Raw genomic sequence first — 22,773 nt, 5'->3', positions numbered from 1 at the left:
GAGCTCAGTCCGGTGCTCCAATGTGGGGCTCTGTCACTATCTCCATCCATCGCCAGGTGAAGCTTCTATGGTGATATGCAAGATATTCATCAGTATGGCTATAGGATCTGGCCATTTCAGTCTCCCTCTCCTCAGCTGCCCAAGGACTTAGCTGGGAATATCTCCCTGGACACCTGGGAACCCCTCTAGAGTCAAGATTCTTGCCAACCCTAAAATGGCTCCCTTAATTAAGATATATACTTCCTTGCTCCCATGTCCACCCTTCCTTTATCCAAACCATTCCATTCCTAGCACCCAGCAATACCACTCTTGGGAATATATCCAAGAGATGCCCTACCATATTATAAAAGCATTTGTTCAACTATGTTCATAGCAGCATTATTTGTAATAGCCAGAACCTGGAAACAACCTAGATGCCCTTCAATTGAAGAATGGATGAAGAAAGTGTGGAACATATACATATTAGAGTACTACTCTGCCGTAAAAATCAATGACATCTTGAATTTTGCATGCAAATGGATAGGAATAGAAAACACTATTCTGAGTGAGGCAACCCATACCCAAAAAGATGAACATGGGATGTACTCACTCATAATTGGTTTCTAGCCATAGCTAAAGGACATTGAGCCTATAATTCAAGATCCTAGAGAAGATAAATAAGAAGGTGAACCCAAAGAAAAACATATAGCTATCCTCCTCGATATTGGAAGGAGACAAGATTGCCGGGCAAAAATTGGGAACTTGGGGGTGGGGTGGGATGGGGCTAAGGGGAGATGGGGAGAGAAAAATGTGAAGGGGAAGATGGGGAGAGCGTGGGGGAATGGGATGGTTTGGACAAACAGTTTATAATTAATATAAGCTTCTGTATGTTTCTTTGGAACTGAACATTTGTGGGACCTGGCGGGATAGAAACCTCCATCTACACCATCAAGAAAGTATCTTGCCCAATTTGGGCCTGGGGCTGGAGTCTTTCTGCAAGGCTCTAATGACTTCTAGGAAGCATCTGGATTTGTGGGGGGGGGGGCGCCATATATGGCCTCATATGCCAACACCTGCAGCACAGCTGACGAGAGATTTTGATATGATTGTGACCTCAAGTGTGGTATTGTTCGCTAGATTATATTAGGTAACAGGTTGAAAGAATTTATGAGACTGACTCCTTTTCCCCCCACTATCCTCCTGGTTTTGACAGATTATATTCCCCTACTTCCTCAGATATGATTAAATGTTCCCCCTCGTTCACTTTGCTTGGCCTATTTTATCAGCCTTGTTTGGCTTCTCAGCCCCTTGTCCCCAGAAGCTGCTCAACAGTGACTCTGGCCTGTGCTGCTTATGCACCTGACTGAGGGGTCTCCCTGGGGTCTGTCTGTCTGCAGACTCCTGATGGATACTGTGCAACTCCGCCGCAGAAGAAAGCGAGAAGCTGGGGACTGGAGACTGAAAGCCGTTCTTTTTTTTTTTTTCAATTTCATTATATCCTGGTGGCAGGAGGTATGACAGCCAGAGTTATCACAACGTATTATTAAATCTAAAATTGCAGTGACCGCTCAGCTACATACCTCCTCCCATGACCTGAATTGGCCCCTCGCTGCTGCATATGACTAAGCAGAAAACTGTCTCCAGGCTGTGTAAGCCACCCTCCCTGCCTCGTTTAAAACTGCACCCCATTCTACCAGACACCAGGAGCTACCACCAATCACGTGACAAGGAAAGCAAACTTGTGCTCAGAAAACAAAGACACATCCAATAGACACACTCTCCCTTCCCTGCCCGTATTTGATCGGAGTTCTCTGGAGTTCCTTCTGGACTGCTCTTTGCTTCTGTTTCCCATTTCAGGATGAGTGCTGGAAGAACACTCAGATTTCTCTACGCATCAAGGGCCCCATGGGGACGGCTCTAAATGGGTAATAACAGGAAGTAATGAAGCACCGACTGGGACTTGAGTCTGCAGAGGCCAGAGCCTTCCTCCCCAAAGGGTGGGCATGGGCTGCATGTGGTCTATCCCAGTCCTTGACGGATCTGGCTCTTAGGTGACCATGGATAGGTAAGCCTCGAGAGCAAAGAACCCAACTACTAAAACTGTCCTTTGCTACACCCACATTGAGTTCTCCACCAAGGTTCTGATCATGTGGTCCTGGCCAGTTTTCCCAGCTCACTTCACCCCTTGGTTTTTGCTATATACTTTTATATGGCTTGTCAATAAAATACTCGGTTCATAATTTCTTAACATGTTGACAGGGTGCTGGCTGAAAATCAGTCCACTCCGGTCTGCCTTTCTGCAATAATTGCTTGCTTAATTTCCTTTGGAGCTTTGACAGTTTGGCCCTGCTCACTTCTTACACAAGGGGAGTTACTGCTGATCCACCTTCCAGGAAGTCTAATCCTGACCTCACCTGCCCCAGCACTGTTTCCCCAAAAGTTTGCTGTTCCTCTGGGATTTCTTATTGCCACTTATAGCTCCTAGATTATCAATCCTGTATTCTTCCTGTCTTCTCCTTGTAGATCTCCTCGTTGTCTGTCATTGCCAACAGCTCATAATGGACACATCTCATACTGAGATGCCCACGAGCTTGCTTACCCACCTTACACTTGGGAAATTATTCCTGTCCCCAGCAGACGGGTAGGATACTGATGGTCCATACTATAGAAATGTGACATCAGCAACTATTACTGCCTTTATCCTATATCCTTAACGTTCTTCAACACAGCCATTCCTTTCATGAAGCCTTTGATTAAACATGTCTGTGTTTCCAGAGTAACAACTGGGCTCAGGGGATGATGCTCCTGTGCCCTTCCCTAAGCACTGAAGATGAGGAGGGTCCTGGGCAGAGGTCTCATCTGTCAGTGGAGATGGCAGTGATTAAATGGCTAGGCCACCATCTGGAGAAGAACACAATCTCTGGCCCCAGACTTACACACCAGATTTCTTACTTATACCCACATCCAATGTGGAGTCCAGTTTCTATTCCTTAATGGAAGTTCACACCACAAACTCTACTGGGTGTTTCGTGGGGTTAATGAAAACCATCTCTCTTCTCTCTGCAGGGTCTGAGGTGTGCTTCACTTACAGTGTGTACTTAGTATGTACGGTGCCCTGTTGATCACTAGCAAAGGGGAAAATGTTTTCATTTTATTCTGACATACTTAGTACCGAATTCTTCAATGGTGTGAGGTGTGTGGAAGTGAGTCAACCACGCATCAGAGGAGATGCCTCTGAGCTGTCTTCATGCCTCCTGCACCTCTCCTGCTGCAGAGTCCAGATCCATGGCCTGAAGGACTGAACTGAGCTAAAGGCCAAGCCGCTGCTTGACACAGGAATGATAAGGTCACGAGAGTACAGGAAAGCGTGAGGAATGATTCATCTCAGACCTGTGCCCAGAGGTTCCTTTGGCTCTGATTGCACAGCACTGGGACACTGCAGGCAATCTCTCAAAGCAGCCTCTCATCTCTCTAAAGTAGCATCATTCCTGGGAGTATCATGGGGGAAGCTAGGTAGGAACTGCCCAACTGTAGAAGACAATGACCTCATGCTAGCAATGTCACATGGAGCCAGTTCAGTGCAGGGAGGTCAAGGATGGTTGATAAGTGACTAGAAGTGGCTTGGGAGCCATCTAATGAGATAGGAGGGAAGGAATTGTGAGAACAAAAGGATGGAGATTGCAGCGCAGGGCTTGTCAACAGTAGGAATGACCCAGGCAGATGTGTTAATGCCCAGGCCTTGCCCCAGAGACGGATCAAATATCTGAAGTGAGTTCAAGTGTTTCAGATAACCAAGCCCTGGAACACATCCAGAGTGTGATGGTACCTGAGCTATTTCTCTGCAGAAACTACAGGAGACATCTTTAGGGCCTTGTAAGGGCCCTGCAGTGGTCTAAATAATTTATTTCAAGCAGGATCTATAAACCTGAATGTTACAGGGCTAGTGTAGCATAGGTAACAAAGGAAATGGAGAGGATATAAATGACAGGAACCTGTACTTGGGAATTCAGAGAAAAGCCAGTGCAAAGCAGTGATCACTGCAACTTAGAGACATGTTCTTAGGGCACCAGAACCTTCGATTTCCAAGAGAAACTTCAACATTGATTTCTAAATGCCCCTCCTAAAATTAGTCAATGAGAAATTAAAAATTCATCTGCATCAAATCATTCTATGAGGGCTACAGTTGACAAGGTCATAGGGTAGAATGAAATAAACTTTATTTCTTTTTTTTTTTTTGAGTCAGGGTCTCACTACAAAAGCCTCCACTGTCTTCTCTTAGCTCTGTCTTAGCCTGGACAAGAGTGACTACAGCCATGATGGCATCTTGTGAACTCAACATAAATACAGAAGAAACATTTATCTTATCTGGTAGCTCAGGATCAACAGGTTTAATAGAAAACAAGGGATCTAAAGAGAGGGCTTTTATCAGAAAGTCTTGTGGGCAGTGAGCACCCTTGGGATGGGAGAAAGGGCCTCTAACAGGCAGTGGGCACCGTTGGGATGGGAGAAGGGGCCTCTGACAGGAATCTCATGGGGCTTTTCCAGCTGTTCAATGGAAACAAAGAAGAGAGTGTGAGAGGAAGCAGGACCCACGAGCTCTGAGGACACACTTGTCTCGCCAGCCTTTTCCTTCAAGGAATCCTTCCTTCTAGCTTCATCATTAAAAAAAAAAAGTCTAGGCAAAGAACAAAAATGTGGAAAGGAGACGAAAGGGCAAGATTCGAATGTTCCCTCTAGTTTTCATGGTGGGTATGTGAAGTCGATTTTCTGTGCACTGAAGTAGCAAGAACCATTTTGGTTTTCTATTCCCAAAGAATCAACGTGTTACTCTTCTGAGGCAGGGATTGTGAAAACCCAGATCTCTTTTTAATTCGGTTGATCATGTGATTGGTTGGTGTGGGAGGTCCTTCTTTCTACGTGCTGCTTGTATTGGTTAATGAATAAAGAAACTGCCTTGGCCTGATAGGGAAGAACTTAGGTAGGTGGGGAAGATGGAACTAAATTCTGGGAGGAAGAAAACAGAGTTGGAGGGACACCATGGAACTGCCAGAGTTTTACCCATTAAGCCACTGCCACGTGGCGATACACAGATTAATAGAAATAGGTTTAATTAATATGAGAGTTAGCCAATAAGAAGCTAGAGCTAATGGGCCAAGAAGTGATGTAATTAATATAATTTCTGTGTGGTTATTTTGGGGCTAAGCTAGCCAGGAGGCCAGGATGAACAAGCGGCCCTCCTTGCAACAATTGGTTTTTTTCCAGATTTGTTTTGGGCAAAATTTTGTTCTATAACTTTCAGTTCTATCTGTCTGTCTCTGTCTCTGTCTCTGTCTCTGTCTCTCCTGCTTTAAACATGATTTATTATAAACATATAATATTTAAACATATATGTTATGTAATATGTAAATTGTATTGTCATATACAAAGTATGGTTTAACAATAGCAGCAGAGATAATTTATGCTACATCCTACTGAATAATGAAAATTCAAGGTATGTTCTAAAGGAATAAAAGACACAGACAAAGTACTTTATAGTATCTATAATAAATGCAAAGAAATCAACAAACAAAACTTGGCTTTAGCAAACTGTACATACATAAATATCTTTTTTATACTATAACATTCAATTTTCTTCACATAAAGCTTTTCATAATCTTATTTATTACATCCAGGTTTTCTTTATACCTTTTATTTTTTAAAAAGTGCCTTTCAGATTTACAGCTTGTGCCTCTAAAGCAACGATAAAACATCATGCCCCAAAGAAACCAAGGTAGAGAGAAAGCTGCCATAGGTGACCCTAAAAATCGTATATGAGGAGGTTCTAATGCCTCCAGCAGGTTGGTAGATTGTACGATACTGACATGGTGCCTGGGAGGGTGAATTTGAGTTAATGGAGCAGCACCATAGGAAAGCTGCCCAGATGGCCCATTGGAACCATTGGCTATGCCAAAGGCCTGGACTTCATGGGACAAGGGAACTCTGTACATCCTTAACTTAATATCTTTAGTGTTAAGGCTCAGAGTGTCAAATGACACTGTCCCAATCCCATTTGTTCTCCTCTTGTTTACCGTCCATGTCCAAAGGTTTGCCACGAGAGGCCCTTTGCTAAGATCAAACTCTCTGATAGCCTGGGGTTGCTTTGGACCCAATCCTCCTCATGCTGCCAGCACTTGTGCGGAGGATGTCCTGTTTCAGAGTGGAGGAGGACCATTGGTGTATCTGAGCATGGGGTGGAATGATCGGGCGAAGTTGTTGGAGAGGGCACAGCTGTAGTCTTCCTCGGACATGGGTACGAGGCAGGCGAGTCCGATAAGGAGCAGCAGGAGCAGCTGAAGGGGGAGAGCAGCCCTGAGGACCCGGAACAGGAAGGATCGACCTGCCCGCTCTGGCCTGGGTTCAGAAAGGGAGGAATCGCAGCCACCTTTTTTGGACCTGAGGGAAGAATCGACATAAACATCTCAATTCACATACAGGATGGGCACTGTTTCTTGCCTTAGTGCCTTCCTGGGATGTAAAGGGCCATGCAAAACACCACCCAATTTGGCAGTGAGTAGCCAGCCCTCTGCAGGGTGCCCATGTCATTTGCTGGCCACCAACCTAAGAACTACGGGCCTTCTGTAGGCCTCCCCACCACCAAAGGCACCGTGCTTGGAAAGTGCACTAACTCAAAACTAAACATCCAGTCAGCCAATTACAGGTGACAAAATGCATTCAAGTTATACTCCTTTTACTCAATTTGGTGACAACTCTTCCATCCATAATGATAAATTGTATACGTGAAAAAAATTCAGGATAATTAAGATGTGGATGTTCGATGCATGTTTTTGATCTAATAAACATTTTTAGGCAAAACTGTCAGAAACCCAGTGTGCCACAACTAAGCATCGTGCATATGATCAACTTTATGTAGCATGAGGACAATGTGCCCCAGCCACATTTCTCAGACAGGGGAAAGCTACTTCATCTCAGAGGAAGCCCTGGCTTCATCTTGCACCGCAGCAGCATATGGGCCTGTGGAAGCAGTTTCAGAACGGCTCAAGATAGATAGCAATGGCGTCTGTCTACAGAACACAGCTGTGGGACAGCAGGCATTAGCCTGGTCCTGTCACTAGCACGGTGGCGTTAAGAAACTGACACCATTTTTCCAGAGAGGAAAGATGGCCACCATGGAGCTCCTTCTAGATTCAAAGCGCCAAGTCTTCCTATTTTGCTTTAAGTGCATTGGAGAAAGCACGGAGGTTTTACTATTCATGAGAAACAGTGGTTATGAAGTCCTAATATGGAGGTGGGTTTGTTCTAAGTGGGTGTCACTGTCTCCTTATTGAGCAGTCACTCCTGCTCTTCTGGGTTACGGGTGGAAAAGGCTAAGGAGTTACTGTCTTACAAGAGTGATTTTGTGGACATATATCTCAAACAGCACCCTATGAGCAAAAAGTAACAGACATGTTGAGAAGATTTATTCCTAAAGCTCCAGTCCAAATTCCCTAGTGACTTAGTTTAATTAAACATAAGGACATCAAATGCTCTTGTCGGGAGAAGAAAATATAAAATCTGTGTTGGTGAATCTGCAGGCCCAGATTCTAAGAAAACATCTGGAAGTGATTTTCTTGGGTTTAAGATCAACATTTCTAGCCGTAAAGGCATTAGTCACATGCCCTTATATCACTAGAAGGAGACTGCATTTCCCGGAAGTTGCATAATATACAGGTAGCCACTATGTAGCTATTATATATTAGGCTATACCTGGGTCTCTGGCCTTCCTTTCCTTATTTGTGAAGAAGATGGATAGCTCAGCATATTAAATAGCAAAGGCATTTTTTTGCCTTTGACTTCTTATGTGATTCAAAAATTTGCTTTAAAGTGTCCTAAGAACTATGGGTTTAAAGGACAGGGCAAGCTCTGTACTGAGTTTTTCTTTCATACGATTCTTCAGTACATGTTGTGTGAAAATAGCCTCTGACAAAGAAGAACATTCACCCTGGAACTAGGTAAGTGACAGCACAATGACACAGAGTTATGTTCCTCGTGACTACATATCTAACTGATGCGTTTTCATCTGGGGACATTTGGATGCCTTGGTGATGGGCAAAGGTCCACAGACAACTGATAATTTAATCAAACAGAGCTGGATAGCTCCTCTTTGTCAATGATTGGCTTCTGTGACATTAAAGATCAGGATCAAAACAGAGACTGTGTCATGACGAGCTCGTTCCTAACAAGAACTGTTGTTCATCATTTGGAGAGCACGGGCTCACATGTGACAGACTCTTTTGAAGGACATGGCACACTAAACAACATCAAAGCCCTCTTTATTAAAATGTAACTGCCACCGGACTTATACTGTTGAAGAATGCCAACGCAGGGAGACCTAATGGGCGGAGGCTGGGACAAAGGGAACATGCAGTACTTGTGGCTTGCCTATGCAGTTGGAAATGTTCAATCTACCAACTGCGAGAAGGCTCTACCCCACCTGGAATAACTACAGAACTCCAAAAGTTTCAAAGTTGTTTCTTCATCAGAGTGACTCTGTCCTCGAGATTTTAGTTCCAGTAGGTTAATGATCTCAAAGTAAAAGGGCACTTTGTAATACTAACTTATTGAACTGAGATCATCCATGTTTGAAGAGGCCTGGGAAATTCAACAGAAGGACAAAGGTGGTAAGCAGACTCTTTCCTAGTCTTCACTGGCTTCTGTATAAATGTGGATAACACTGTGGACTGCAATTATACAGGAAAATTTAAATGTGCGACTCTACCCAAAGAACTTAATCAATGGGGATATTTTAAGTAATTTTGTCCAGAATAACATGCGCTGATTCTCTATAAGTAAATATATATCCTGCCTTTCTCTTCTTTCAAATTGATGACTAAATAATTGTTTGGGCATTTTTCTAGAACACATAGTCACTTATGGAGGAAGGAGAGCAGTAAGGGAGGGAGCAGGATACAAGAACACATGACACAAAAGTCCTTATACTAAAGAGAACTGGGAGGCCTGAGAATTCACATGGACTAGGTAACTCATTTTCCAAATTCTACAGGACCACGGAAGATATAATGAGATCATTCCATGCATACACCTTGGAAAGCTGAGGGAAAATAGTTTCAGTTTGTTTTGATATTTTTCAGCCAGCAATGGCAACAGGGTAAATAAATTTCATATGCAGGTATTTCTAGGTTATCCATCTATGGTCTTTGAAATCCAATACTTCTTCATATGTGACTCAGAAGATAAACTGCAGCCATCAAATGAGGTCTCCATTATTCCCTTATTCCAAACTGAATGTTCACCTGGTCCTATGCACATATTGCTTGATTTACCCTATTATGGACATCCCAGTGGAAGAGAGGTCTAGTTTCACTATAAGAGTGTCTTCAGTGTTGTAAGATCCGTCCGTATTCATTCTCCAATCCCTTGTCCTTGTCTGTAAGTCGAGGGATCTAGCCATGTCATGGGGATTTAAGGTTAACTGAGGTAACACACACAAGACTTATTTAGCACAGTTCTTGAAACCCTTTAGGTACTACACAAATGCCAGCATCTAACAATTACTCTGTGTGGCTGCACTGGAGGTGTGTGAGTTCTGTCCTTGGGAATGGCTAATTCACTAACAGTATTTTCAAAGATATTATTTCCCAAACTGCTTGACTCTTTTCCACCAAATGCTGGGACAGTTTACTTCAAAAGAGCAAAAGAGAATCCTGTTGGTGTCCCACGCCACAGCTGTCTGGGGGCAGGAGGCAGCTGGTCTCACAAGGGCAACTGCTTTAGGCTAAGGATCTTTGAATGCTTTGAACAAATGTGCTTCCAAGAAGAGTCCAACAGAAGGAACTGGGGAACAAATTTCACCAGAAACTGAAGAGCATTTATGGGAGTTCTTAGCAAACAAGCAAAGGAAAACTCCCATTGGCTTGCTTAAACATATTTGACTACCTTGAGGCAATTGGAAAGAACACCTCTTGTCCCTCCAATCAGAACTTCAGCCAGTCCTTTTGACTTCCATTCCTTCTTAGTTCTCTGTGTAGAGGATGCCAAAGCCAAGAGCTCCCAGGGTAGCCCTGCCTTTCACTGTTCTGAGCTATAGAGTGAGGTCATCATCCATCCCACATGGAGAATTGCAGTCTGCCATCTTGCCAAAACCTAGCCTGCCATCTCCAGAGTTTTTAGACTATCATCCATCCATGCATATCTGTATAGGAGACTTTTTGGCAACAAGGTTACAAAATCTGAGGTCAGATCATCCTGGAGAAAGATACCAGCTGGACCAAGAGAAGCCCTGTTCTGTAGGCATGCTTCCATATGCTTACTCCCAATAAAAACCACGAGTACTATGAATTAGTATAAACGCAGGCCCAGGTTTGTTTTTCCTTGATTCTTATAATTTTAGTAATTTCTGAGGAAGCTCCTTGCAAACAATCTTAGGAATCTCTGGATTCTGATAGATTGCAAATCTCTTAATGGAAGAAACCTTTGTATGTTGGTTTTATAGGTTTAGGTCTAAACAGTGTGGAGTCTGAGAAACTACTGGCTTCCATTCAGTTAAAATATTATAATGTTCAATGGGAACACTAAAATTACTTAACCTTACTTAACTTAAAATTCAAATGAAATACATAATAGTGAGAATACAGTTAACATTGAGTTGAAACAATAACGAAAAAAGATCCACCCTCTCCCTTCACACTGGTACCTTTCCAAATTGGTTCCTGTTTGGCCTCAGAAACCAGTATTTGCCTCTGAATCCCGTGTTTCTTCAATTACCTTTTGGATTTGCTGGACCAGTGCAAGATCAATCTCAAGGTTTCTATGCCAAGGAACACCGTGGCAGCCCAGACTGTGAGTGAGGTTCAGCTCCCCTCTGCGTTCACGGTCAGGGTTGAGTGCACCCTGTCTAAGGTGCCCCGGACTTAAGCAGCCTGAGAACGTTCAGTCACAGTTTGTCTGCCAAGGTGGTTGATGGAGCGTGTCACTCAGGGGAAGTTTCTTTGTAATCTATTCCCTCCCAGGTAACTAAGAGAGCACTGGTGAATTATTAGAAAGAGGTTAATTAGCGGTGCTGGACAGAACAGAGCTGAGAGGAGTTTTGTGGGTTCCGCAGTGAGAATGTGGCTGACCCATTGGCAAGAGCCCTGTTAGGGGGCACACGGAAGCAATTGATACCCTAGGAAACATACCTTCCACATATTCAGAAGACCTGTGTGGCAGCCCACCGTAATCAGGGGAGCAGACAGACTTGGTTTTGTGAATCAAAGGGTATTTGCCAATTAGAGACTTGATCTGAGGAATCCGGTGGGTCATGGCACATCCAAATGTGTGGGAGAAGACGAATTATATAACACAATATAACTTTGCCTACAGTATGTGATTGCCTTTTCTTGTAGGTAGCTAAGAGGATATAAGAACACCCACAGATGGCCATCATGATCATCCTAAGACCTTGGGAGTTTATTCCATCTTTCATTATTGCTAGTTTATTACAGATTGTTTAAAAGGGAAAAAAAAGCAAAAACGCAACATTGTTTTCAAACAAAAAAAGGAGAAAAATTATGGTAAAAGAAGGCTTAAAAAAGCATATAAAAATAGTCTCTGTGTTACTTCAGCTGAGTGGGGGGGAACCACATAAAACAGCCCACCCTGTAGAGCACAGCAGGTAAAGCCAGACTACTACTCAGGGGCTGTTGACAGCCACGTTTTCCTGTCTCCACACTCCTTGCAGGCATTTAGATTTCTTCTCAGTGGTGTTAAGTTTCCAGAGGGGCAAATATTTCTCAGGGAACTGCCTGGGACTGGGATGAAAACCCAGCTATAAGAACAGTATTTTCACTTCACAGAAAAAGAAAAAGAAAAAGAAAAAAAGGAGAAAAGAAAAGAAAAGAAAGAAAGAAAAGGTTTTCTGGGGAAACACAAGCTGAGTTGAAGAAGGGCAAAGGCATATGGACATCACACCAACAACAGAAAAGGCGAAGCGTTGCTAACTGCAGGAACAATGGGAACCTCAGAGGCAAGCGTGGGATAGGGTGGCAGCAGTGATAACTGTTGGGGTCAGCTCTCAGGAGAGTGAGCAGGGTAAGGGCTGGTCCTGGATTCAGAGTGGAAGAGCTTGCCAAGTGTGAAGGAGACAAGGGGCTGAGGGCTCTGGTAGAAGAGGGTTAGGGCAAGCTGAAATATCTAGAAAAGTACTTTGTTTTTTAAATGGAAAAAAAAAAAACATCTAATTAGGCTCTGCCGTTTTAAAAATCCAAAACCCACAATCTGGATAAAACAGGAAGGTCAAATAAAAAAAAACTGGGGACGTTAGTATATTTTATGCAGATTTGTGGGTTCTGTGGATGGTGAAATAATTCATCGATCATAACCTGCCTTATGGTAAAAATCTAGAAGCAGAGAGGATGATGAAAATCTGCCGTGAATCAATGGCAGTTGTGCCGCTAATCGAATCACATATTCATAGACACACCGAGCCTTCTTCATCAGAAAGGACCAGACAGGCTAAATACAGGGAATCAAAATTTGGATGGAAGAGATGACTACCATCCGCTATGAGGTTTGCCTGTTCTCTATGGGGAAATTTCTCTTCCAATTGACTAGGACAGGCTGCAATATCTCCACTACCCAGATTAGAGGTTTCCCTAAATCACGGGCAATTTGCATCATCCTCTCGGGGTTCTAGAACAGGTGGAAACCAGGAGAACAAGGTACCTGCTCTTTGGGCTGCTGACAGAGGGTCCAGGCTGTGAGTGACTACATTTGCCTCGTGGCTGTTTGCAATGAACAGGGGTAAAGAAAGAAGAATGTTCAGTCTAGGCAAATAAAGACAAGCTAACCAATGAAAACAACCGAGAATGCAGCAAAGGGCAAACAAATCAAATGCAATGATCGGTACCCATGGACCAAGGAAACTGGCTTTTCTTCAGGAGGGGGATGGACTCATATTTACAGTCTCAGACATTAAGCCAACAGGAGTTGTCATTGTGGCATGTACCTACAGTGGGCACAGCTTCTCCTATTCCTCTTGGCAGAAGCACAAATGATTCTGTGTTATTTAATATTCGCTGTGCGTTTACTGACTCTACAAATTAAATTCACTTTATCATTCTGTATACTTCAAAAAGCATTCACATAGGCTCTTTCATTTTGGCAACTTTGAGGGCACAGTCGATATTAAGAATTTTAATAGTAAAACGAGAGGGTTCTCTGCAGAGAGGAAGTCCAACATGTTGCACACTCAAGACAAATCAAGGTTAAATTTTGAGTCGAAAAGCCAGTATTCCTTCACATTCTTAAACTAGGATCTATAGGAAACTAGTGAATGTTGGTAAAACAAAATTCTAATAAGGATAACACATGTATCAGCATAGAACATAAGTATATATGACAAAAATACAAATGAAATTGTTACTTCTAACACCTAAGGGGAAGTGGAATGAATATACTTATAAAGCCAGACAAAAATATCAAACAAAAATTAAAAACAAGCTCCTAATTACACAGAGAATTGAGGACTAGAGGGGAGCAGGGGTGAAATTTGCCTTATCTTCTGTGCGCTCTGGTGAGACAGTCCTCACCATGGGCTGTGTATGGGGATGGCTTGAGTAGTTGCCCTCTCAGGGTTAGTACCCAGAAGCCCATTGGGCACTACCATTCAGAAGCCCCTTCACTTGAGAATTAATGCAACTTCATCCGTCTTATCAATTCAGCCGATGCACAAGATGCCCACAGTGCTGTCTGAGGCACTTCTGGGCACTACAACCCACCTTTGTTTAGTGGACATGCTGGTGGTGGTTTGAAGAAAGGAGCCACCAAAGGTATACATGAGCACCATTCTAGAAATGGCTAATTGAGCAAAAAAAAAAAAGTTTTTTTCTTCATGATTACTAGCCACACATTGAGCCCATTAAAAAAAAGAAGAAGAAAAAAGAAAAGAAAAACAAAAAAAATCTCTTTTTTATTGCTGAGAACATGCTGCAAGGCTGGAGACATAATTTTGCATGGGTGAATGGCCTTTGTTTTCTGTTTGGGGATTCTTATTTTGAGCCTGTGAACCCTGGAGACACAAACACTGTCGCTTTCCACACTTCCTACCCATGGATCAGTTGGAAAGGGCCAGCAGAAAGTTACCGATTTCTGTCTGTTGGGGGTACTCCTGCCTGATGTAGGACTCATGGATCCTGAGGTGTCCAGCTCATCTGCAGAAGACCAGGAAGACAAATCCTGCAAGAGAAAGGGATGCATTCAACAACTGCACATCCCAGAGCACTGGGGTCTCTTGCTGCTGCTGAGCATTCTCAGCTCAGACCTCTCCACCTTCATCTCTACATCTCCATCACAAAACTCAGACCATCCGCAAGAAATCCGAGGTGACAAGAACGAAACCTAATTCTTCTAATTTATTGGGATTTCTTGACATAAGTTTGCCTCTTCGGAGAAACACAGCCAATGTTTTCTTTTTATGTTGTCTTATTTCTTGGTGACACGGGCACAAGAGAGTTGATAGTGGCTTGGGGTGGGGAGACGTGGGGGGAAAGTCTTTACAAATATAGGTCACTCAGGATGGACAGAATCCAATTCGTTCACGTTCAAAACAAATGCCAGCTGTCTAGGAGACTGCTCTGAGAGGTTAGGAAAACTGCATCTACCCTGCTGTGACTCAGGGGAGGTTGTGCTCAGAATGCTTCTGGAGGAATGAGCAGCTTTGTGTTCATGAAAGCATTTCACAACTGAATGTCTAAAACCTTACCAAGCACTCTGGATCTACGGGGCACATGTCTCAAAACTAACAATATGTCCATGATAGAGTTAATATAAGGAGGGAAATGGGCAAAATAAACACATAGAGGACCATTTCAATGAATGAATGAATGATGAATGAATGAATGAGCAAAAGAATAGATTCAAAAGGAGAGTTCATGCTCTCCTGCCTGTTTAACCCAAAACTCACATGCAAGAACTATGTTGGTCCATTACAGCTGTCTACCTGAAAACATGTCATTTCCTAAATACACAGTTGAAATGAAATGCCAGAGTAGTCACAGCAACAGGGTTGACAGGAGCAGGCTGGAGAGGTCTCCTGGATTTCACAGACTCAAAAGCACCATCCTGTTGTAAAAGTTGACGAGTCTGCTTTTATATTTCGAGACAGCTCTCGAAGTAGCAGTGATGGAGAGCGGCCACTCGGGTCTGACAAGTGGTCCCTCCGAGTCTCTCTGTGGCAGGTGGAGATGCGCTGCTTCGGGCTCTGTGGGAGATGGGGTGCTACAGTGTGTTGTAGGCCTTACCCACCTGCTGACTGCTTGCCATGTCCAATAACTTCTCCAGATCCTTGATGTGACGGCTGACTTCCTTCAAGAGAAGTTTGAGTCGGTTTCCGATGACATGGACTTTTTCTTTGGCCTCTAGACAATCTGAACCCTCGGCATTCACTAAGAGCTGGCGAGACATGTCTTGCAGCGAGGCCACTCTCAGCTGGGATTTCTGCAGCTCCTGTTTTATTTGCTATATATATAAAAGGAGACATTTCTTTAAGAAGTTTTGGCACTTAGCGAAAATTGCCCATGTGGGCCTTCGTATCTGAACCTCCCATGACATTCAGGCTCTAATTAGGACTGTAGCTCAGGGCATGTGATGTGGGGATTCCATGCTAGCCCTGTTATAGCCAAATATGTTCTGAGGGACCTCTAAATCCCTCTAAGATTGGGGCTCTCACTGGGCACATGGTTTATAATAAGAATTATGGGAAAGTTTAAACCCAGTAAGGGACGTGAAGATTCTGACAAAGGAAAGCCCTATGCAAATGGGGTCTAAAATAACCTGTTAAATAGAAAATTGAGATGCTACCATCAAAGTAGAACAGACTTGAATACGTCTAGCTAAATCTTTTGAAATGATCTTCAGTGAAGGCATCATCCACAGGTACCTGCCAGAAGCCAAGGGTGAGTGGAAATACAAGAGCGCCACTATTGGTTTCAAAGATCTGTCTAATAGTGAATTCAAAGCTACCAATTCAGTAGTTTAGGTGAGTGAGCACTAAATGCTATGCTATAGTATTGTATTACCATAGAGACAGACCAGATATAAAGTATGTTCTAATGGAACTCAAACTTGCTTCCTTATCATCTATACATTTACCCAACTATACTCCACATCCCTATGTATGAATTTGCACAGTAAATTTCCGGCTGAATTTAGTGTCAGAAAAAGGGTCTAGCTTCTAAGAAATAGTCATGTTCTTGTTTTGTAAGATAGTGACAGTAAGTTATCTCATGGCTTTCTGCAAACCTGCCACCAACGTTTGTGTCTTACCTGGCATATTTAAGTTCTCTTTAACAGACTCAACTGTTTCTCTTCAGTTAAGCTGGTTTAATTTCAGTTTTACCATAAATAAGCCACTAAATGCACAGTGGCAGTCCGTGTTAACTGCCAACTTGACAGAATCTAGGATCACCTGGGACACAAGTCTCTGGCCATTCCTGTAGGGCATTTATCTTGATTGAATTCACTGATTTGTGAAGACCTATCTTAATAGTGAGAGGGCCATTCCCTGGGAAGGGGATCGTAGACTGCGTAAGTGGAGAAAAAGGGCTGAGTCCTGGCATTCATTCATCTCTCTGCTTCCTGGCTGTGGATGCGACGTGCTTCAACCTCCTGCTGCTCCCACTGCCCTGCCATGATGAACTGCACCCTTGAACTATGAGCCAGAAACCCCTTCCCCTCTTCGGTTGCTTTTGTCAGAGTATCGTACTGCAGTGTCAGGAGAAGAAACCCACACATGCTCTTCAAGGCTGCAGATGTAATGCACAAAGTTTGGATTAAAGGTGAGTATAATCCACTAAAAAGGCTGCCTTGACAGACACAAGCTGATTGAAATAAAGAACACACTTATTATTAGCACAATTGAGCAATGGGCAGTCGTGTTGGAAGGTGTGATTTACACATATTTGTTTCCTGACTGAAGAATTAAATTAGCGACTTTGGATGACGCATAAGTGAAGATTATGCAAAAGTTTTTTTTTTTAATGTATCTTTGTTTTTTGTTTGTTTGTTTGATTTTTTTTTAAATCTAGAATTCTCACCACGAGTTGCTTGTGATGGTCCTGAAGTGTCTCTGGATCAAGGGTAGAATCAATTGGGACAATTTCATTTTTCCTTCTGTCAATGTTTTCCAGCATGAGAAGCAAAGCATGGCTCATTTCGTGGAACTCCTACCAAAAAAACACAGAGCATAAAATAACTGCGGATGGTACGTTTTCCTAGAATATATTTCAATGCCTTTTATGGCTATCACGGGAAATATGCAGTGCCGTAGTGCCCAGGACATGACTTCTCAAGGAGGAAGGTCCCTGCTTGTTTTAGGAAGCAGAGTGGCTGTGGCCTGATCCCAGCAGCCCTGGTGCTGTTATGACCCACACAGTATGAGGTCATCTTCTTATCTAGAGCATCTAATTTACTACTTGTGGGGACATTTAGACAGGACGTCCACTGACACTAAAACACTTAATTTCTTAAACACAAAGCAAAACGAAAACAGCAGCAGCACTAATAGGTGATCTGAAAAGAAGCAACTCTCTTCCGCGTGCTCGAATCTCTCCATGTTTAAAGGTCTCAATCCCGTATCCCCTTCATTCATCTTCTGACGTGCTTACTGCACTTGTTCTTGATGTGCTCCTACATACAGTAGACACAGCCAGAAACGGCAACAGTGCCCACCCCACTCCCTCCCCCACCCCTGTTCCCAGGAGGCATTGCACCCCATCCTTTACCCCACAGTCGTCCTATCCCGTTGCCTACAGTTCGGAAGCGGCAGACCTCACTGTCCTTCTGATCACTTCCTGCTTGTGGGCTGTAATCCAGCCACACAGCCTTCTTGCTGCTGCTCTAAGAAAGACAATACCTCCCTGCTGTTGAACTCCTTCAAAGCAACATCCTCCCAGCATCTGGCAAATAGCCACGGGATATTTTGGCCCTCTCTCCCGTAACAGTTTTTCTCCATTACTCTCAAACCCGTGTTTATAAATTCCTTGGATAACTATTTCCTTACTCTAAATGTTTTTTTAATTACATGTCTTTATTTTTCTGGGGAGGAGGGGGGCATTTACATGTCATGACATACATGTGAAGTCAGAGGGTAACTTTCAGGGGCTAGTTCTCTCCTTCTGCCACATGAATTCCAGGTTGGTGGCAGGCACCCTTACCCACTGAGCCATCAGGTCAGTTTTTCCTACTCTGTTGCTGTTGTCTGGACTGTATCTTAACTGCCGAGAGATTTACCTGGCACACAGAGGAAACTCAGTAAATGCCGGCACAAAATGGATGAAATCTGTATCTGTAACGCTTACTTTGCTGTGCAAAATTTATATGCCTAAAGGCTTGGCAAATATGTTTTGAGTGAATAAGTGGATCAGTCAAAGAAGAATCGTCAACTTGGTAAGCACTGGCTTTTTATCTAGCTAGACAGAAGACAGGACAAAACTCCTTGAACCGCAGGTCACAGGAACAGATTCCCCAGTAATAAGAAAAGCTGTCTCATTCAAATACTGGCTTCGAAGAGCAGCCACATCCATCAAGCAACTGTAATGTCAGCATCCAGGGCCTACGAACCTGGCACTGCATCAGGGCGCCCTGAAGCAGGTTCCGCCAGTCCTCCAGCAGAGAGCATACTCGGTCCCATCTCCCATTCATCTGGGATAAGCGATCCTGCAAGTCGTGGCTCTCCTTACTGTCCCCTTGGGTGAACTCTGAGCTGCAGAGGTTGATGGAGAGGATGATGGCTTTGCGGTGGTCCACGGCTTTCTGGAGCTCCTAAGGAAAACGATCAAGTAGGAACAATGCTGGGGATATTTCCAAACATCACTTACGTCCCTTGAGAATGTTTTACTCGGAGCTAGGGATAGAGCCCTGTTGTGAGTTCAATCTCCAAAACCCACATTAAAAGCCTGGTGTGAAGTCCAGTTGGAATGGGACTGATGGAACAGGGGACCAAACCGGACTCTCTGAATGTGGCTGACGGTGGAGGAGGACTGAGAAACCAAGGACAACGGCGATGAGCTTGAACTCTACAGCATGGACGGGCTCACTGTGAGCCTTGTCAGTTTGGTTGCTCACCTTCCTGGACCTGGGGGGAGTTGGGAGGACCTTGGACTTAACATAGTGAAGGGAACCCTGATGGCTCTTTGGCTTGGAGAGGGAGGAAGTGGGGGTATGGGTGGAAGGGAGGGGAGGGAAGGGGGAGGAGGAGGAAATTTTTAATAGAAAAAAAATGAGAAAAAAAAGCTTGGTGTGGTGGTGCATGCTTATCACCCCAGGGCTGGAGTAGAGAAAGGAAGAATGTTGGGGCTTGCAGGACATCCAGTCAGTGTGGCCTAGTTATTGAGCTCCGGGCCCGTCACAAACAAAAGGCAGATAGCATTATCAGAATGATCTCGAGGGTGTCCCTGTCCTTCATATGCACACACACACACACACACACACACACACACACACACTAAAACATGCCCTGAGCAGGATGGTCAGCCAGATAAGGGATGATGGGTACATATCACTTAGAATGATACTACAATAAAAAAAATCATAATAACTAACAACGTAATAACAAACAACAAGGATGGAACATAAGAAAATACATGAGGCTCAAAAGGTTCAAACAGGATGCGATGTGGACCACAGTAGCATTCCATGTGTACACACCCATACACGCACACCCGCTGCCTCCCATGTTTCAAGAGTTCCTATGACAAAATGAGCAACTGCTACATTTTCAGGATGCTTGCTATGTTTGCCAGGGCTTTGCAGAGTGGGAATTTAAAATGGCCAAGGGGAAAGGACTTCCCAAGGCAAAAAGAGACTCCCAGAGATTTCTGATGCCTGGTACAATGAATGGCGGATCTGAATACCCGAGCCCCGTGCAGAAATAGCCAACCACAGCTCCACAGAACAGGGACTGAGCTCTGAAGCTTGAGGAAAGATGGCTCTGGCCTTTTAAAACCTTTTCAAGAGTAATAGTCTCATTTCACTAAACCTGTGGCACCCAAACTTCTCTGTGTGTGAGGAGGGAAAAGCTCCTTAGAGCCTGGTATTCTGACCTCCAGTGGCCCGAAATGTGGGCTCATTGGCTCACAAGTTAACCCTGACTATGCCATAAGCCACACTGTTGCTGTGGTGAAAAAAATTCATTGGGTTTTTATGATTTGATCAGTTTAGCTTGACTTCCAAAAACAAACAAGACAACAAAATAAGCAAGCAAACAAAACCCTCAGGCAACTGAATTTTGGCTTCCTGCATTAAACAAAGCAAAACAGTTGGGAACTCAGTACCAAGAACTCAAGTCCTTAATTCTGTAGTAAGAATCTCTATGTGCTCAAAAACACCCAAGGATCCATCCTGGGTAAGTAACTCTGGAAATCACACTATGTGGGGTAATTTCCCACAGTTTCTCATTATTTCTGTCGTCCTCCTAATGACTTAATTTTTTTCACTGTAAGTTCACAACATGGTTCCCTAGATGCCACCACAAAGACATGACAAGTCAACAGATGCTGAGAAATGACGTCAGTTGTTCCAAGGATCTGTTGACAAAGAATATAGAATGGATCTATTGAGAGAGGTTCAAAAAAAGATGTGGGTGGGACAGGTGGTTTCTGCTTGCCATACAGGATGACATCCAAGCTCTTACTTCACTGCTTCATCTCACTGAAGTCTCAGACTCTGGTCAACAATACATGTCTCCTTTTAAGGGAGCCTGGCTATAATGCAAAACTATCTAGACAGAGTGCCTTGGGAACTCTAGAGAAAAATGCATTTCTGTATGCAGCTCCTGTAAGCTGCCTCTCTCATTTGTACTTTGTCCTGGGGCTCATGGGGCAGACTCAGAGAGCAACCCCAAAACACTGCAATGGGGATTTGTGTGCAGGAAGATTCATTTCTGTGTCTGAAAGTTCAAAGGAAAGCGACACGATCACCAGGAGAAAAGCCACAATAACATCAATCCAAAATGAACAGTATACACTAAAGACCACGGGAACACAAACGGAGCATGCGTTATCCCAGGAGGCTTGTCGCTGAGGAGAAACATGGTTTTGATGTCCTCTAGACAAAATCACAGGAGCTACAGAGCTCCCAAAGAGAAATGAAGCCCCGGGTCTGGAGGGGGCTCACACGCTTCCACAAGCAAGTGCAACTGGGTGAGGAGGCTGAGAACCAGACCTGTAAGTAAAGGACAATATCTGTGCACTCCTCCAGCCCGAGCCAAAATCAGATGCTAGCAGTGAGTGCTTCACCGCAAGAACTCTACACATTTGTATTGTTTTGCTCATTTACTATGCAATTGCTTTTGCCATGGCCATAATCCATTTATCAAGTTGTGTTGACTGGAGACAGTCAAGTGATTTCACCAAGTCTCCCAAAGACTCACACTAATGTGACCTTGGGAATGACTTCTCTCCAGCCTATACAGACATGCAAGGCTCTCAAACCTGTGCTTCCCCCTGTGAAGACACCAGACAGATTCTAGATGTCCCAGGTTCTGTATTAAACCTAACTGGCCATTCCTTAAAATACCAATTTATTAAGTTGTAAGCGATAATTTGCATGGTAGATTGTTATATAGTTCAGTCCTTCTCTTGAATTTTAAAGACCAACTTAGGTTTGAGACAGCTGGGGAGAGAAGAGCATCCTATCCACTTTGGGTAAATGCTGTCTGAATGGGAAATGCCCCCCAGCAATCTCCTATGTCGAATGCTTGATCCCAGTTGGAGGTGTTACTTTGCGAAGCTCTGGAAATTTAGGAGCTAGGGCCTACCTAGTAGAAACAGAGGAGAAAGAGTCTCTTTCAAAGGCTGTATCTTGTCTCCCACGCTGCTATTTCTTGCCTATCGCGTGTCTGCTATGAGGTGAACAGTGTCCTCCACATATGCCTGCCACCATGAAGTTCTGCCCACATGCATGAAGTCAAGGTAGGGAGCTACCAACTAAACCTTCAGGCCGTCAGTCTTTCTTGCCTCTTATAGGGCTGTTGACATCAGGCATTCTTATGCACTGCTCAGGATACTAACCCACATACTTTCCAGCTGTTGCCCCGAGGAAGTATAGAACTAGAGACAGACGTTATGAAAGATGGCTTGGGAGGCAGCAGTCTGTAAATGATTCACTGAGCAAGTATGAGTTTGGTCCCTAGAACACAGGTTAAAAAAAAATCAGGGCATGGTGAGGTGTGTCTATAATCCTTGTGATGGGGAGGGCAGAGTCAGGAAGATTCCTGAAGTTCATTGGCTAGGCAACATAGCCATTGGACACATTCTAGCCTATGAGAGACCCTGACTCAAAAAAGAGGAACAAAGAAACAGAAAACCTCAACAGCCAAAATGATGAATACAGAAGAGTGATTGTTCTCTGATCTCTATAAACATGTGCACATATATATATATATACTTCTGTGCCTACATAAACATGTCTACACACATGCACATGTGCATGCACACACACATGCAAATCTGTTAGCTGTTACACATGACCACGGTCTTCGGACTGATGAAAGGAAGGCAGACAGATACCTTGAGCTTCTTGATGTGACTCTCGATGGTGTGGATGTCGGTGCTGAGTGCCAGGTGTTGGAGTTGGTCCAGTTCCTCCTCGGTCTCACCTAGCCAGGCCCAGATGTTATCAAGGTCTGACTTGAACTGCTGCCATTTCTGAAGGTTCTGTTTCATCCTCAACTCCTTGCTCAGTGCCTGGGCCTGGAGGAGCTCCCAGCGGTCAATCACACCTGGCAGGGCATGCGCAGAGCAGTGAGCAGGAGTTCTACAC

At 43.9% G+C, this 22,773-nt stretch overlaps 1 protein-coding gene across 6 annotated transcripts in view; it reads right to left on the bottom strand.

Annotated features, from left to right (window-relative positions):
- Positions 1–5,504: 5,504 nt before the first annotated feature.
- The window catches only part of Syne1 (spectrin repeat containing nuclear envelope protein 1), a 467,607-nt gene continuing 450,338 nt past the window's right edge, over positions 5,505–22,773 (bottom strand). For 5 of the 6 annotated variants that reach the window (XM_042055521.1, XM_038339737.1, XM_038339735.1 and 2 more), the window contains 7 exons: positions 22,521–22,732; positions 18,574–18,774; positions 17,049–17,177; positions 15,259–15,471; positions 14,098–14,190; positions 12,679–12,737; positions 5,505–6,411 (listed from right to left, as the gene is read on the bottom strand). In XM_042055521.1, the coding sequence (XP_041911455.1) occupies positions 6,171–6,411; positions 12,679–12,737; positions 14,098–14,190; positions 15,259–15,471; positions 17,049–17,177; positions 18,574–18,774; positions 22,521–22,732 (1,148 nt within the window). In that variant the 3' untranslated portion in view covers positions 5,505–6,170. The remainder of the gene's footprint in view (positions 6,412–12,678; positions 12,738–14,097; positions 14,191–15,258; positions 15,472–17,048; positions 17,178–18,573; positions 18,775–22,520; positions 22,733–22,773) is intronic. The other variant, XM_038339740.1, reaches the window with a different exon arrangement.

The sequence above is a fragment of the Arvicola amphibius genome, chromosome 8 (genome assembly GCF_903992535.2).
Source record: "Arvicola amphibius chromosome 8, mArvAmp1.2, whole genome shotgun sequence".
Lineage (NCBI taxonomy): Eukaryota > Metazoa > Chordata > Mammalia > Rodentia > Cricetidae > Arvicola > Arvicola amphibius.
Note: the sequence above shows the minus strand (reverse complement) of the source record. Positions and strands in the feature narration are given on the sequence as shown.